The sequence below is a fragment of the Vipera ursinii genome (genome assembly GCF_947247035.1).
Source record: "Vipera ursinii genome assembly, chromosome: 9".
NCBI classification, from domain to species: Eukaryota; Metazoa; Chordata; class Lepidosauria; order Squamata; family Viperidae; genus Vipera; species Vipera ursinii.
In genome coordinates this window covers 25,365,727-25,379,868 of record NC_139523.1, presented here as the reverse complement: position 1 = coordinate 25,379,868, position 14,142 = coordinate 25,365,727, and the positions used below count along the sequence as shown (strand labels likewise).

Genomic DNA, 14,142 nt, shown 5'->3' with positions numbered 1-14,142 from the left:
AGAGATGGGCAAGGTCCAGAGAGCACCTGGCCTCGTGGACACCTGGCCGGGTCAGGCCCAAACTCAGAGCTTTGGGGTGGAAGTCACACCCTCCAGAAGACGATTTGCTCCAGCCTCCTGAAGACCCCCCCAGGCCCCTTTCAAAGACTTTCAAAGGCAATTTATGGGTCAGGGAGTCCAGTGTGTGAACCCATCAGCTAGGATGAAATGGGCGTTTTCTCCCGGCGGTCCCGGGTGTCTGGGGCTTCCAAACCGGTTCATCCTGGGCCAAGGCCCGGGCGAGTTGGGGCAGAGGGGCCCTTCGGGAAGGTTGCTTCGGCCGGTAAAGGCAGGAGGCTGGACGGCTCCGCAGCTGATTCCGGGCATCTGGCGGCTCCCCGCCCCGCCCTCCCGGCCCTCCCCGAAGCGTAGTTCCGCCCCGCCCGAGGCGGCGGTGGTCGCTCTCCTTGCCTGGCTCCGCTTTGCCGCTCGCCGGGAGAGGGGCGGGGATCGCTTCGGAGGCCAGCCGTTCCCACGCGACCGGCCCCTCGCCGGAGCGGGAAGGCGATGCGTTTGGAGGCCGCCGGCGCGGGAGAAGCGCCCTCCGGCGGGGACGAGCGCAGGGACGCGCAGGTGAGACGGGGGGCGGGCGGGCAACGGGGCGGCGGGGCTGAGCCAAGAGCGCGCGGGGCCGAGGCGTCTCCGGGGCCGGGGCGCGGGGCTTGGGCCGGCATGGCCCGCTTGCGCTGCCGGGACGGCTGAGGGGTGGGGGTGTATGCATCTTGTGATACAACAGAAGCAACATATTTTGTGGTTTATTTTGAAAAAGACATCATCACCCCAGTTCGTGCTGCTCTGGCATCCAGAGGCCTCTGTTCAAATCTGGCCGATTCCCCATGTACTCCAAGATCTTCCGAGCAGGATCTTCCCCACGGCTGGGGCCAGTTTTTACTTGGGGGCTGCTCTGAGGATCTAGAAGGGGGGGAAGGACTGGAATGGGGGTGCTTTGGGTGTCTCCAGTTCCTGCAGGTTATGAGAGGGGCTGCTCCTGCGCCTTCAGTGTTTGGGGGTTGATTCTAAGTTTCTGAAATTATCTCAAGAGAAACTAGAGGGAGACAATTCAAGACAGTAACAATCGTGCATTATGGACATTGGAACTCATTGCTGTGGAGAAAATAATACAGGAGCTGTGGTTATTTCCCCCCCTCCCCACACACACACATACATGCTTTTGTTTCAAGAATCTTAGGAAGCAAATATGGCGGTTTCCCTCCCATCCTGTTTTGTCCCACGACAACCCTGTGAGGTGGGCTCATCAGCCAATGAGCTCCAAGCCCTTCCAGCCCATTTCCCCTTCCGGTTCCAGTCAGCCTTGGCCTTTCCTGACACTTTGTGCCATTTTCTTTGGGAGACCCACTGGGGGGCTACAGCAGGTGCTCTTCTCCAGCGTGACTGTTCTGGGTCAGACCAGCTGTTCTCGTGCTTGCAAGGAGCCTCCTCACCTTTGCTGGGTCAGCCGGTCCCCATCCAGCTCTATCGTTTGAGTGAGGTGTTTCCTCTCTCTCTCTCCTAAAAAGTTCCGCTGTCCTGGCCCAGATTTCTCTGAATCTGGTGCAGACCCCTCCCCCCTCATCCTCCCCCCCATCCTCCGCAGAACTGGCCCTGGAAGAAGCTGAAGAGCGTGGTGCAGTGGTCACCCTGTGTGGTCTCCTTCCCGAAGTGCTCCTCCTGGGTTCAGCTGGCCGGCCATGCAGGTAAAGAGCGATTCTCGCACGGGGAGGAAGCTGGGCTGGCGTCCTCCATGGGGGCCTCCGGAGCCCTTCCTCCAGCAACCCCTCCGTCCTCTTCAGGAAACTTCAAGGCTGGGGATTTGGGCCACGTCTTGAAGAGACACTGCTCCAATGAGCAGCAGTGCCTGGAGCGCCTGGGAGGCGATGCGTTGCAGCCCTATGTCCCAGCATATTATGGGATGGTGGAGCACGATGGGGAGCCCTACATCCAGATGCAAGACCTGCTGTCCGGCTTCGAGAACCCCTCCATCATGGACTGTAAAATGGGCACCCGGTGAGACTTATTTTGCTCCTACTAGGGGACTTGGCCAAATACCCTTGGCAGGGGGGTGGGGGCAGGGGGGTGGGCAGCCTCCTTGCAGAATGGTTTGCCCCACAAATGCCTCCAAGGGCGCTTCCTTCTCCCTGCCCTGCGCAGGACATACCTGGAGGAGGAGCTGGAGAAGGCCAGGCAGCAGCCCTGCCTGCGCCACGACATGTATGACAAGATGATGGCGGTGGACCCCTCCGCCCCCACGCCAGAGGAACATGCCCAGCATGGTGTGCTGAAGCCCCGCTACATGCAATGGCGGGAGTCGCTCAGCTCGACCAGCACGCTCGGGTTCCGCATCGAGGGCATCAAGGTGAGGAAGGCAACCAGCCTCCAGCTGCAGAGAAAGTGCTCCATCGCCTGGCTGTGTCTCTGCGTTGCTGCCAAGGAAGCCCAGTGTGGCTCCTGCCCTAGCTTAGCCACCTTTTGCCCATTAGATCCTGGCGTCTCTCTTGGCCGGTCCTCTGTTCGGGGAGACACTCGGGAGAAGCCATTCCAGAACCAAGCCTTGTGGCCCTGGGAAAGGTGTTCAGAAGAGGCTCAGGGTGGCTCCCCTTGGGGCATGAACAAGAGGGAGGAAACCTCCAAGCAGACCAGCCAGGTTTTGCTCCTAGAGCCGTCTCCACGGAGCTTCCTCCTGCTCTTCTTGCAGAGCCTGTTCTCTGATTGAGGTAGACTGACCAGGCTCTTCCTCTTCCTCCCCCCACCCCACCCCCAGAGGGCCAGTGGCACCTGCAGCACCAGTTTTAAGAAGACCCGGCAACCTGAGGAGGTCGTGGAGGCCTTCTGGGACTTCCTGGACAGGGACAAACATGTTCTGGTGAGAATCCAGCTTCTGCCCAGTGGGCGATGGGGCTTGGGGTACTCCCATCACCAACAGCCCCAGCGGGAGGGCCCCTGACATTTTCGCAGCCCTTCAGTTCTGTCTGGGGATCTGCTGCAGGATTCCTCTGCCATTGCTCCGGCAGTGGCTTTGATGACCCAGCAACCTCAGCAACGGAGCCCCTCACTGGAGGTGAATTTGATGCAGCAGCTTTGTTGCTCTGATATATGAAGCTCCCAGCTGAACCATGGGCCTGCGTTAATACTCCAAGCCTCTTCACTGTACAGAGGGTCAGTGGGAAGGATCCCCAGCCCAGCTTGTGGCTGCTTCACTCCAGAGCGTCATTCCTTTCTCCACAGCACAGCTACCTGGACCAGCTGCGGGAGATGAGAGCGGCGCTGGATCAGTCCGAGTTCTTCAAGGCACATGAGGTGCATTTTTGCCTTTGTTTGGGGAGAACCTCCCAGAAGGGTAGCCTTGCCCTATTATCTGGATGCCTTTTCTGGCTAGGCTGGCACAATATATTAGCATTGACAAGCGGTGGCACCCTTCTAGTTTGATACTGTTGGCTGGTTCAGTAAAGCCTATTTAGATGCCCCTTGGACCAACTTTGCTAAGCGAGGTACACTTCCTGGCATTTTCCTGCCAACCAGACGGGCATCTGCCACCTTCATTCGCCCTTGCTGAGTCTTCTCTTTCTCTGCTTCCAGGTTGTAGGCAGCTCCCTCCTTTTTGTGCATGACAAAACAGGGCTTGCCCGAGTCTGGATGATTGACTTTGGCAAGACGGTGCTGCTGCCCAACAGACAGACTCTGACCCACCGGCTGCCCTGGGTGGAAGGCAACCGTGAAGATGGATACTTGTGGGGCTTGGAAAACCTCATGGCAATCATGCAGAACATGCTGGAGAGGCCAGACAGCGCCCTGGATACAAGCCCGACGTAATCAGAGGAGCAACATGCTGCAGCTTAGTCCCAGTGACTCTGACTCTGTCTCAGCCAGATATGCTAAGAAACCCCAGGAATGTCTAGGGCTGGATGGCAGCTCCCCAGTGAACCTGGCAGCAGCATTCCGAATGCCCAGCAGTCAATCTTTATGGGTGTGCTGAAGGCCAGAGGTCCCCAGGAGAGTTGAGTCCTGAGGTGTTCCTTAGAAGCTGCAATCCCGTGTACAGAGTGCCCTGTGTCGCTTTGAGAAGGGAGCCGTCAAGTTTCTGACGGATGAGCTCTTCAAAGAACTCGGAGGCATTGTTTACCTTAAAAGTCTTTTATTAGAGCAATATAATGTTGGCAATGCTTGGGTAAAGCTGAAAAATCTGGATTTCCCTCCCCTAAGCACAATAATATTAAAACATAGTTCCCTCCTCTTGTTGCTGACATAAATCACATTCTCCATTAGTTTGAAGGGTAAGTTCTCCCTCCTTAACTTAACCCTGTTCTTTTTTATCACCTCTTATTACATTCAACCTTGAAAATGCTCTGCTACTATGTTGTCTAACTAATCCTGCATGCATATTCTTCCTTCCCCCTCCATTCTCCATCTAACTTTAAAAGTGATACACAAGTAGAAATATAAAATAGTTGCTTCTTCATCTTTTGTCAAAGCAAGAACATCCGATGTCAGCAGCATTGACAGGAGCAAAGCTGGTTTTTGAACAAGCGGAAGGGGCAGACTTAGGAGTACCAATGGCAACATTTCTTCTTAAAAGAAGAGGGGGTGCTTCTCAAGCACCGATCAATCAAATCAGCTAGATGCAAGAACTCCAGGCAGAGCCGCTGTTCTCCACGTGAGCAGCACCCAGCAGTCTCTGCAAAACACCTTTGTGTGGTGCAGGGCCCTCCTGGTCATCCTCCCATGCTTGAAAAAGCTCAGCTGAAGAACTTACAGGTCAAGTGCTGAATGTAAACGTGCATAGAAACATGATGGAAATGGTTCCTTTTAACCTTCCTTCCAACCTAAATGCTGAGCCACCCTAAGACGGGTTCAGTCTCTGCACTAGTGACTTGGACTACAAAGGATTTTTTTTAAAAATCCCATTTATATCCCACCCTTCTCCGAAGACTCAGGGCGGCTTACAATCTAAAGGACAAATCAATGTGCTTAGCAATAGGATTCTTAGAAAGGCACTTCTTTATTGGTTCCCCTTTATTAAGCAATCTAAAGGACACCTAGAATGGCAAGCCTGATTGGCTTGGCCTGTATGTTTGATTAAATGAATATGTTCAAGCGATGTATGGGTGGTACTCTAGGTGAACCAGCAGCTTAGGCGAGTCTAGGGAAGTAATCCAAGAAAAATCTGGAGAGACCATCTCAAATTCAAAATGGCTTTGACTTGCTGGGAGGGGGGAACCACAAAGCGTCCAAATCAAGAGTCAATTCTTGCAGTTGCTTGGCACAGAATGAGGAAAGAGAGGCTGTTTTAAAAACCAGGCATAAGGGAAAGTCTGTGGGACAGAACAATGGTGGCAGTAAAGAATGAGGGAGTTACAGCAGCTAAAAGAGAGGGAGAAGCGAGGCCCTAAACATCACACAGTCCAGGCCCAAAGCATCAAGGAGAGTTGTGCTCCTTTATTAATACCAGCAGCACAGGGTGAAAAGGCATGCGTAGATTCACTTTCACACAGGCATTTCTATTCCCTCATACTTACAATTTCGAAGTTGATCTTGTTTGTAACCAGAACAGTACGCTGTTCTAATTTCTAAAGGCAAAAAGCACTCTAAGAGGAAATTTAAACTACCTGAAAGCCTTATTTCCTCCATTCTACTGAAACACAAAGGTCTAATGCTGATGTGTGTGGGAGGGGGGGAGAGACAGCCTCCTTCCAGCGCAGGCTTGGTGCTACTAGAGTGCTCTCATGGCCTTGGATGCAGAAGCACAGCTTGTCCACACAGTCCCTCTCGCACCCCCCCTGCAGGTACAATGTACACCTTTCCGTCAGCCGCCCGCCTGGGACTGAAGCCCGTCAGCTGGGCATTGCTTTCCTGTATCTGAGCATAGCTCCACAGCTGATAGCGGTAACTCTTGCCGTGCTTTGACAGCAAGTAGGTCTCAGTGACGTCCTCTAAAGGGACGGCCTCAGTAGTGTGGCTGGCATGGAAGAGCCCCGGCATATCCTTGTCCTCCTGGCAGGCAGGCAGGTGGAAGTCACTCTTGAGACCAAGCAGCGCTCCTGGAAAACAAATGAGATGGGGGGGGGGGAGGTTTCTGAGAGTGGAACTGCTGAATAGGAGGGGGTCTTTACTGCTGTTAACGCAGGCCAGCCCTGATGCTGAAATCTAAGCCTGTCCCTGGTCAAATCTGTCCTTTCCAACCGACTTCCCAGAACAGAGATGCCTTAGAACCCCCCCCCCCCCCCCGCAACTTGATCATCCTCCAGATGTGCTGGGACCAAGATTCTCAGAATCCCCATCCGGGGACATGGACGGGCCATTCCATTCTGCCACGTTTATTTGGGATATCTAGAGATGAGCCCCAACCCACAATCCCAGTGTGGCAACAGCACCCCCTTGTGGACAGTTAGCCAGCAAAAGCATACCTGAGGCAACAGCCCAATGAGCCTTGTAGCCATTCCGGAGGCAGGGCTCGTGGTTGTAATCCTCGTCATAGCTGTGGTAGGCATTAAGGCCCAGTCTGGAGACTTTGGCTCAAGACCATGCTCCCGCGTGGTACTAGCTGTGTGCGGTGAAAATGTCCTCCCCCCCCCCAGCTTCAGTAAACAGCTTCAAATTTCAGAGAAGCGTTAAAGGAAATGGAAAGGAAAAGCTTCCGTAGAGGAGGATACGGTATCAGCACAGGGAAACCAGCACCAAGATGCTGAAGAATTCTGTCGTGGTTCCGTCCTTGCAGGCCGCCAGAGAGCAGCTCTGCTTTACAGGGGAAGACCTCTTCGGCCAGCCTGGCCATGTCAGTGGCTGAAGTGGGCGGCAAAGGAAATGCTGGGACAGCTACCAAGCAGCCCCCCCCATCCCAGCAATGCCCTGCGTAAGAGGGGATCCAAGCGAGCAGCCAAAACGCTGCCAACCTTCTTTCAGGAGCCCTGACAGACTTGTCGGGTGCCTCTGCCTGTCCTTCTCAGCTACCAACCTGAGAACATTTCTCCTTGCGCCGTGTAGCCTCTCTCCAAAGCCACCTGCCGAATTCTCTCCAGGGGAACCTCAGAAGGCAGGCAGAGGTGAGTGCTGGCCATCCAAAGGGCCACCAAACCACACCTGTAGGAAGAAGAAAGCGGGGGGGGTAGCGGTGTTGCTGGCTGCACAAAGTCTGGCGCTCTTTAGCCTGAGTGACCAATACCAAAAAGGCCAGTTACAAAGGCTCGGCTCGGTACTTTTCAGAGGGCTTTTACGTTCAGGCCGCCCCAAAGAGGGAGACAGGCCAGGGCCCCGCCAGCTTCTCCGGTTCCGTCTGAGCCGGGGCGGCCAGAGGTTTCCTCCTGGGCGATACTCACTGCGGGCCCTCCTGGATGAGGGACGGGACCGGCTGGAGAAACAGAAGCCACGTCAGACTCCGGCTGAACCTGCAACAGCAGCGGGAAGAGGCAGCCTCAGAGGCGCGCCGAACACCGGCGGCCCTTCCCGCCCCTTAAGCAGCCGCGCTCGATAAGACCAGGAAGAAGCGGCGAGCCAGGCGCCGCCCGGGCTTCGTTAACGGGCACGAGTGACGGGCGCCCTACCGGGCCTTCTGCCGCCGCAAGAGCTCCCTCACGCCGTCGCGATCCCCGAGGCCGGCCGGCTGCTGCGGCGGCGTCGCCCGGAGGAACGCAGCGCCCCCTGGGGGAGGCGGCGCCGGCGGGGGCGGCGGGGGAGGGCTTATTGCCGCTGCACTCGGCAAGCCCTCCGCCATGCCGCCGCCACAAGCAGAGAGGGTCAAGGGTCACGACCCTTCGACGGAATCGCCATTGGTAGGTTAGGAGGCACTCGGATTGCGTCATCCATTCGCGTCAGAGAGGATATCCCGGCGTGTGACGCGCCGATCTTGTCGCGACTTGATCAATCAACCAATCGAACGCCGCGGCTGGGATGATGGGCGGGCTGCGTCCCGGAAGAGGGCTCGCACACCCTGCCCTATTTGGGCGGGAAGCAACGGTGAGGCACGCTGACCATTGGACGTCTGCGAGGCCGGAGGAAGCCGTCATATCTCAGCCGTGATTGGCCAACGATCGTCCAATAGTGGAGGACGCGAGGAAGGGGCCGTTGACGCGGCCTGCACGGGATCGGTGAGGGATCGGGCGAGCGGGGCGCCATCCGCGCGCGGGCTGCCGCTGGGTCGGGCCTTCCCGTCGAGGGCAGCCGCGCGAACTGGGACCTTCGTGTCTCCGCCGTCGCCGACGCCTCCTGGCCGGCATCGGGGCGGGGTGGGGCGAACCCGAGCATCCGGGTTGACGGCCGTCGCGGCTCGAACGGAATTACGGAGAAGGGAAAGGCGGGGGAGGCGGAAGCGGCGGTCGCGTTTTGGAGCAGGAGGCGGAAGGACGGAGCGGCCCTCCGCCCTCCGCGTCCCATCAAGGCAATCTGCTGGCCTCACACGCACCTCATGCTTTTCCGAGTGGTCCCCTTTTTGCTTCCAGCTACGCGGTCTCAGTAAGCGGGAGCCGCGGGCTCCTCCGTTCCCTTCTGTGGAGCGTTGGTGGGCTGGCTGAGTGTTCCAATTCAGCTTCTTCATAATGAAGCGTTTTCTCTTGTTTTTCATTTTTTTCTTTTAACACAGAAATTCATTACTCCGTTTGGCTGAATCTCTTCATTCCCCACCGGCCTCCGCCTTGCAATTGTCATGGCGGTCCCAGAGCCCCGATCCAACCACACCATCTACATCAACAACCTTAACGAGAAAATCAAGAAAGACGGTGAGGAGTGTGGGTGCTAATTCAGTGCTAATGCGGTGTGGCTTTACGGGTGGTCATTTTGCCTTAGGGCTGCAATTCCTGCATTGGTGATCTCTTTTGGGTTCCCAGATTTTTCTGGAAAGAGGCATATTTAAACCGGGTGAGCGTATGTTGCAGTGCCTGTACTTTGTGTGCAGATTTGCTTATTTTTTTCTTGGCATTTATGGAAGGGCAATAACTGTCCCAAGGTTCAGAGAAAGTTGAGGTATTTTAAGAAAACAGAAACCAACTTGTCTTTTGATTGCAGGAAATACAGTTGTGCAGCATAGAGCAAAAGTTAAAAATGTGCCTTTTTCCCACAGAGCTCAAGAAGTCTCTATATGCTATTTTCTCCCAGTTTGGGCAGATCCTCGACATACTGGTGTCCCGCAACCTGAAAATGAGAGGCCAGGCCTTTGTCATTTTCAAAGAGATATGCAGCTCCACCAACGCCCTGCGCTCCATGCAGGGGTTCCCTTTTTATGACAAGCCCATGGTGAGTGGCAACCCTTCCTGGCTTGCTGGAGGGAGGGAGATCTAATGGCAGTCAGCCAAGTCCCTGTGCACTCCCATGCGGCTTGACCAATGTGGCCTTTTCTGCCATTCTGATCCAGGGAAGCTTGGAGGTTTGCTGGCCAGGCGTTGGGTAAGGGTAACTTACCCAAGATCACATACGAACCGTGACCAGGGGAGCTTTTGCCCAGGTTCGCCTGGTCCGCCAGTTGCGACCCTACCTGGACCGAGATGCCCTACGCACAGTCACTCATGCGCTCGTGACCTCCCGTTTAGACTATTGCAATGCTCTCTACATGGGGCTGCCCTTGAGAACCATTTGGAGACTACAACTGGTGCAGAATGCGGCCGCGCGAGTTGTGATGGGGGTTTCCCGATACTCCCATGTAACACCTCTACTCCGTGAGCTGCATTGGCTTCCGGTTGCCCTCCGGGTGAGATTCAAAGTGCTGGTGATGACCTATAAAGCCCTAAATGGCTTGGGTCCGGGATATTTCAGGGAACACCTGCTGCCAGCATCAAATTCCCTTCGTCCAGTGCGCTCACAGAGGGAGGGTCTTCTCAGGGTACCGCCGGTAAAAGATTGCTGGCGGATAACACCCAGGGAGAGGGCCTTTTCTGTGGGTGCGCCTACCATCTGGCACCAGCTGCCCGTGGAGCTCAGGACTGCCCCTGACCTACGCTCATTCCGCCGGGACCTGAAGACTTGGCTCTTTGAGCTCTCTGACCAAGGCTGAGAATTTTAACTGGGGTTTTATTTTCAGGGATAATTTAATCTTTTAATTCTCTTTTAACTTTGTATTTTATATTGATATGATTTTAAAATGCCCTGTATACAGCCCTGAGTCCTTCGGGAAAGGGTGGTATATAAATCTAATAAAATCTAAAAATCTAACTCAGTGCTTCTTTCCCACACCCAGAGGATCCAGTATGCCAAGGTAGATTCTGACATCATAGCCAAGATGAAGGGCACTTTTGTGGAGCGGGACCGCAAGAGAGAGAAGCGAAAGCCCAAAGGCCAAGAGGCACAAACAGCTAAGAAGCAGATACCAGGAGCAGCTGCCCCAGTGGCCCCCTCTGTCCAGGGCACTGTGCCGGTGAGTGCCTGCTTCTGGGCAGTTTGGGGCTGGCTGGTTCGCTTTCCTTCAGGAAGCCCAGCTCCAAGATGAGACCCAGACCCTGGCTGAGTGGGGGGGTTTACCTTTAATGAAAGCAGGCTCTGAAGTGTGAATTTTTTCCTTCCTGGCCAGGTCTTGCGATTCAGGGGTCCTTGGGGGCTTCATGCTGGCTTTTGAATGGCAGCTGCAGGAAATTGGGGTTCCTCTGTGCTTTTTGGAGGGGTGTCCCACAGGCTGGCGCTGCTGAGGTTCAGGAGTGAGGCGTGGCATGAATCTCCCTACATCTCTCGCTTTCTCCTTAGGGCATGCCCCCCATGAATCAGGCTCCCTGTGTGATGCACCACATGCCAGGGCAGCCCCCTTACATGCCACCCCCAGGCATGATGCCACCACCTGGCATGGCGCCGGGCTCCATCCCCCCAGGGGCAATGCCGCCACAACAGATGCTGCCAGGACAGATGGCCACAGCGCAGCAGGTGAGTGACCAAGGGCCAGCTTGGCTGGTTAATCGGGTAGACCCCCTTAGAGTTTGTCTTGCTCCCATTTTGATCAGGGGGTCCGAGGGCTGCCCCTCCGTTCCCTGGGCCTCAGGCGATCAGAGTGATGTGGTGTTTCTACTCCCTGCAGCTGTCAGAGAATCCACCTAACCACATCCTGTTCCTCACCAACCTTCCTGAGGAGACGAATGAGTTGATGCTGTCCATGCTCTTCAATCAGTAAGCTCGACTCTCTGCTGGGGCTTTGGGGGGAGGACCGGGCAGGGCTGGCAGCGAAGGACTGTCTGGTGGGGAAGGTCTGTGTGCTGCCGCCTTTCCTTCCCTGATGTCTGCGACAGCCTCTGAGTGCAAGAATGCAGCCTTGAGCACACAGACCGCCGCTGGCCGCTCTGTTCTCCAGCGTTCTTGTCCTTGTTTACTTCTTGCCTCTCCCTCGGAGAGGAGGGACTCTGCGGCCACCTGCTTCCCCTGAGAGGCCGGCCTCGTGAATTCAGCCTTCAGCTTCTCGCTTTGCTTGCTCACAGGTTCCCTGGCTTCAAGGAGGTGCGGTTGGTGCCCGGGCGCCATGACATTGCCTTTGTTGAATTCGACAATGAGGTGCAGGCAGGTGCCGCCCGTGATGCCCTCCAGGGATTCAAGATCACCCAGAGCAACGCTATGAAGATCTCCTTTGCCAAGAAGTGAACTCCCCCACCTGAACTGATGGTCTTTTTTCCTAGTTTTTACCTGTAAAATTGTTTGTGTTGTTTCTCTAATGTTGTCTCCTGTGAAAGGTAAGTGTGTGTGTGTGTGTGTATGGGTGAGTGAAAGAGAGACAATTCACAGTTGGACGAAAGGCAGGCGGAGCTTTCTGTCCGTTGGGTGTGAGTGGCATCTGAAAGGAAGCGGCCGATTCCTGGCAAAAGCTTTGTACCCAGAGTCTGACGGCCAGACATCGCACCTGGAGCTTTTCCTTTTGGCAATAAACGTGTTCCTTTGTTCTTCTGGTTGGCCAAACTCTTATTGACCAGAGGCTTGTGGGTCTCCATTCTTGGGGCGGCGGATGGCAAGGGTTGCTGCGGAAGCACCTGAAGCTTTTTCTGTCCCTCCTCTCACCACAGGCCAAGAGAGGATTTGCCGGGGTGGGTGGGTAGGGGGGGGCTGGTCCCACCTGGCTGATTGTGTTTCCAAGCTAGCTCATTGTAGGCAAGCTTGCCAGGTAGTGCTCCTTAGTTCATAAAAGAGTCACCCTTTGCTTTTGGTTGAGAGACCAACGGTGGTCTTTCCAAGAGTGGTTATCACTGGTTTTTTTTGGGGAGGTGTTGCTGCAAAACTGCCAGAGCAGATGCTATATTGAACACTTAACTGCAAGTTCAGAATCCTAGTGGACAAACATTTGGAACTCAGAAGGTGGGGGAGGGGTGTGCTGCAGTGACCAAGAGCTACCAAAGTCTTGCAAACCTGAACCCGCGGCCTGTCTGCCTGCCTTCCACAGGAAGGGGACCTTGCAGGTTCTGCTGAAGACCAAGTTTGTTCTCAATGGCATACATCCATGATGGCGAACCTATGGCACACGTGCCACAGGTAGCACGCAGAGCCCTCTCTGTTGGCATGAGCACTGTCGCCCCAGTCCTAGGCCTTCAGCTGAGTTTTATAAAACATTTTTGCTTTTGGCCTCCGCCACTGTGTGCAAAAAAATATAAAATGTCGATGTCCATTTTGCTCTATGAGTTCATGGTGAGGTAATCCTAACCCTAAGTGCAATTTTTCCCCCAATGGGATTTTCCCATGTATTTTACCAGGAAACTTAGATAGGTCAAAGTAGAAAAGTCAGTGCTCTCCTAACCATACCCAAGCACTCCCAAGTTTGTTGGCGATGTCCATTTTGCTCTATGAGTTTATGGTGACCTAACCCTAAATCCATGGTAGTGAACCTATGAGACGCGTGCCACAGGTGGCCCGCAGAGCCCTCTCTCTGGGCACGTGCACCGTTACTCCAGTCCTAGGCCTTCAGCTTGCTTTTATAATACCTTTTCACTTTAGGCCTCTGCTGCCGTGTGCAAAAAAAAAAAGGTTTAATCAATCAATTTCTGGGGGGGGGGGAGATTTCGCAAAGTTGAAATTGGTTAAACATTTTAGTGCCACCCAGCCTGCCGTTATAACCACCACAGCTGCACCCACCCAATTGGCCACACCCACCCAATGGGCCACACCCCCGGCACCCAACAATACGTAAGTAGGTTTTGGGTCGCAGTTTGGGTACTTGGTCTCTAAAATGTTTGCCATCATTTGCATACATCATATTGCCCAAAGTTACATTGGCCCCAAGCACAGCAATTACCAAAGCAGCAGCAGCAAAGTTTGGGCAACCGGACTCGAAGCTCTTGGGGAAACTGCCAGGTCTCCAGCATAAAGGCTGAGAGGATGGGGGCCATCTAGATTTCCAGGGGGGTGCTGGGTGCCCTCCAGCCCGACTTCTGGCTCCCCTCCTGTGTCTTTGACTCTGTCCTCGTGGCTAAAAGGCCCTCAGGGCTTGGGCCCCCCTCCCTATCCCCACAAGTAGGAATGGGGAGGGGTCATTGCCCCCCAGCCATAGCTCGTTTCTGCTCCCTGACTGGTCAGGCAAAATGGCAGCTTGGAGCTTGCATGACAGGTTGCCTGGTGGCAGTGGGGTTCCTGCTGCCCAGACCGTCCATGAGGGCTCCTTGATTCTCTGTCTGCCTCTAATGCCCGCCTGGAGGATTCATTGGGGGGAGGGAAGGGCCAGGGTCTGCCTGCCGCTTCCCCAGATCTGCTGTTTTCCTTTTGGGATCCCTGCCCAGGACTAGAGGTTGTCCTTGCCAAACGAGTTTTGCTGGATCCTGCAACCCCAGGTGGGGGTGGGGAGGCTGCCAAGGTGCAGCCAGGAGACTGGCCTTCCAGCTCCTCCCCCAATTTTCCAGGAGGCGTTTCCTGTTTTCTGCAGGGATCCCCAGCTCCAGGAGGAGGAGCGTTCCTGGTCTGAAAAGCAGGAAGAAACACCCCCGACCCCCAAATAAAAGCTTAGTGGGAAAATTATGTTTCAATTCATGTGGAAAAACCTATTGGACCTCATCCAGCCACCACTTAAGAATATTTAAGATCTCACTTCTGAGCATGAGCAGAGTGCTCCCAGCCAGAGAGAAGCCACCTTCCCGTGTCTCCTCCCCCGTCCTTTACCCCCACGGTCCAGGTTTGCCTGGGCTGAGCCTACACTACTGCTGAGCAGATCCTCTCCGGGGCTGGGGGGCTCAGGCT

At 55.0% G+C, this 14,142-nt stretch overlaps 3 protein-coding genes across 6 annotated transcripts; 2 read left to right on the top strand and 1 right to left on the bottom strand.

The window, feature by feature from the left end:
* Positions 1 to 328: 328 nt before the first annotated feature.
* On the top strand, positions 329 to 4,265 carry ITPKC (inositol-trisphosphate 3-kinase C). Its single transcript, XM_083369448.1, has 7 exons — positions 329 to 612; positions 1,634 to 1,733; positions 1,830 to 2,043; positions 2,188 to 2,392; positions 2,798 to 2,899; positions 3,262 to 3,333; positions 3,613 to 4,265. The coding sequence occupies exons 1-7, from the start codon at positions 547 to 549 to the stop codon at positions 3,844 to 3,846; spliced, it is 993 nt and encodes a 330-aa protein (XP_083225574.1). The 5' UTR covers positions 329 to 546; the 3' UTR covers positions 3,847 to 4,265.
* A 1,189-nt stretch (positions 4,266 to 5,454) lies between these two features.
* On the bottom strand, positions 5,455 to 7,864 carry ACTMAP (actin maturation protease). The gene is made up of 6 exons (XM_083369453.1): positions 7,572 to 7,864; positions 7,347 to 7,415; positions 6,986 to 7,110; positions 6,684 to 6,813; positions 6,438 to 6,508; positions 5,455 to 6,071 (listed from the first exon to the last, which is right to left on the bottom strand). The coding sequence occupies exons 1-6, from the start codon at positions 7,739 to 7,741 to the stop codon at positions 5,755 to 5,757; spliced, it is 882 nt and encodes a 293-aa protein (XP_083225579.1). The 5' UTR covers positions 7,742 to 7,864; the 3' UTR covers positions 5,455 to 5,754.
* Positions 7,865 to 7,999: 135 nt separating this feature from the next.
* On the top strand, positions 8,000 to 11,867 carry SNRPA (small nuclear ribonucleoprotein polypeptide A). Of its 4 annotated transcripts, none has more exons than XM_083369450.1 (7): positions 8,000 to 8,114; positions 8,606 to 8,741; positions 9,083 to 9,255; positions 10,193 to 10,369; positions 10,693 to 10,866; positions 11,018 to 11,106; positions 11,412 to 11,867. In XM_083369450.1, exons 2-7 carry the CDS (start codon positions 8,669 to 8,671, stop codon positions 11,569 to 11,571), a joined length of 846 nt encoding a protein of 281 aa, XP_083225576.1. In that variant the 5' UTR covers positions 8,000 to 8,114; positions 8,606 to 8,668; the 3' UTR covers positions 11,572 to 11,867. The 4 variants fall into 4 exon arrangements, with proteins under 4 accessions (XP_083225576.1, XP_083225575.1, XP_083225577.1 ...); XM_083369449.1 differs by lacking the exon at positions 8,000 to 8,114 and adding an exon at positions 8,132 to 8,478 and having other exon boundaries at positions 9,118 to 9,255; XM_083369451.1 differs by lacking the exon at positions 8,000 to 8,114 and adding an exon at positions 8,403 to 8,478.
* Positions 11,868 to 14,142: the final 2,275 nt, after the last annotated feature.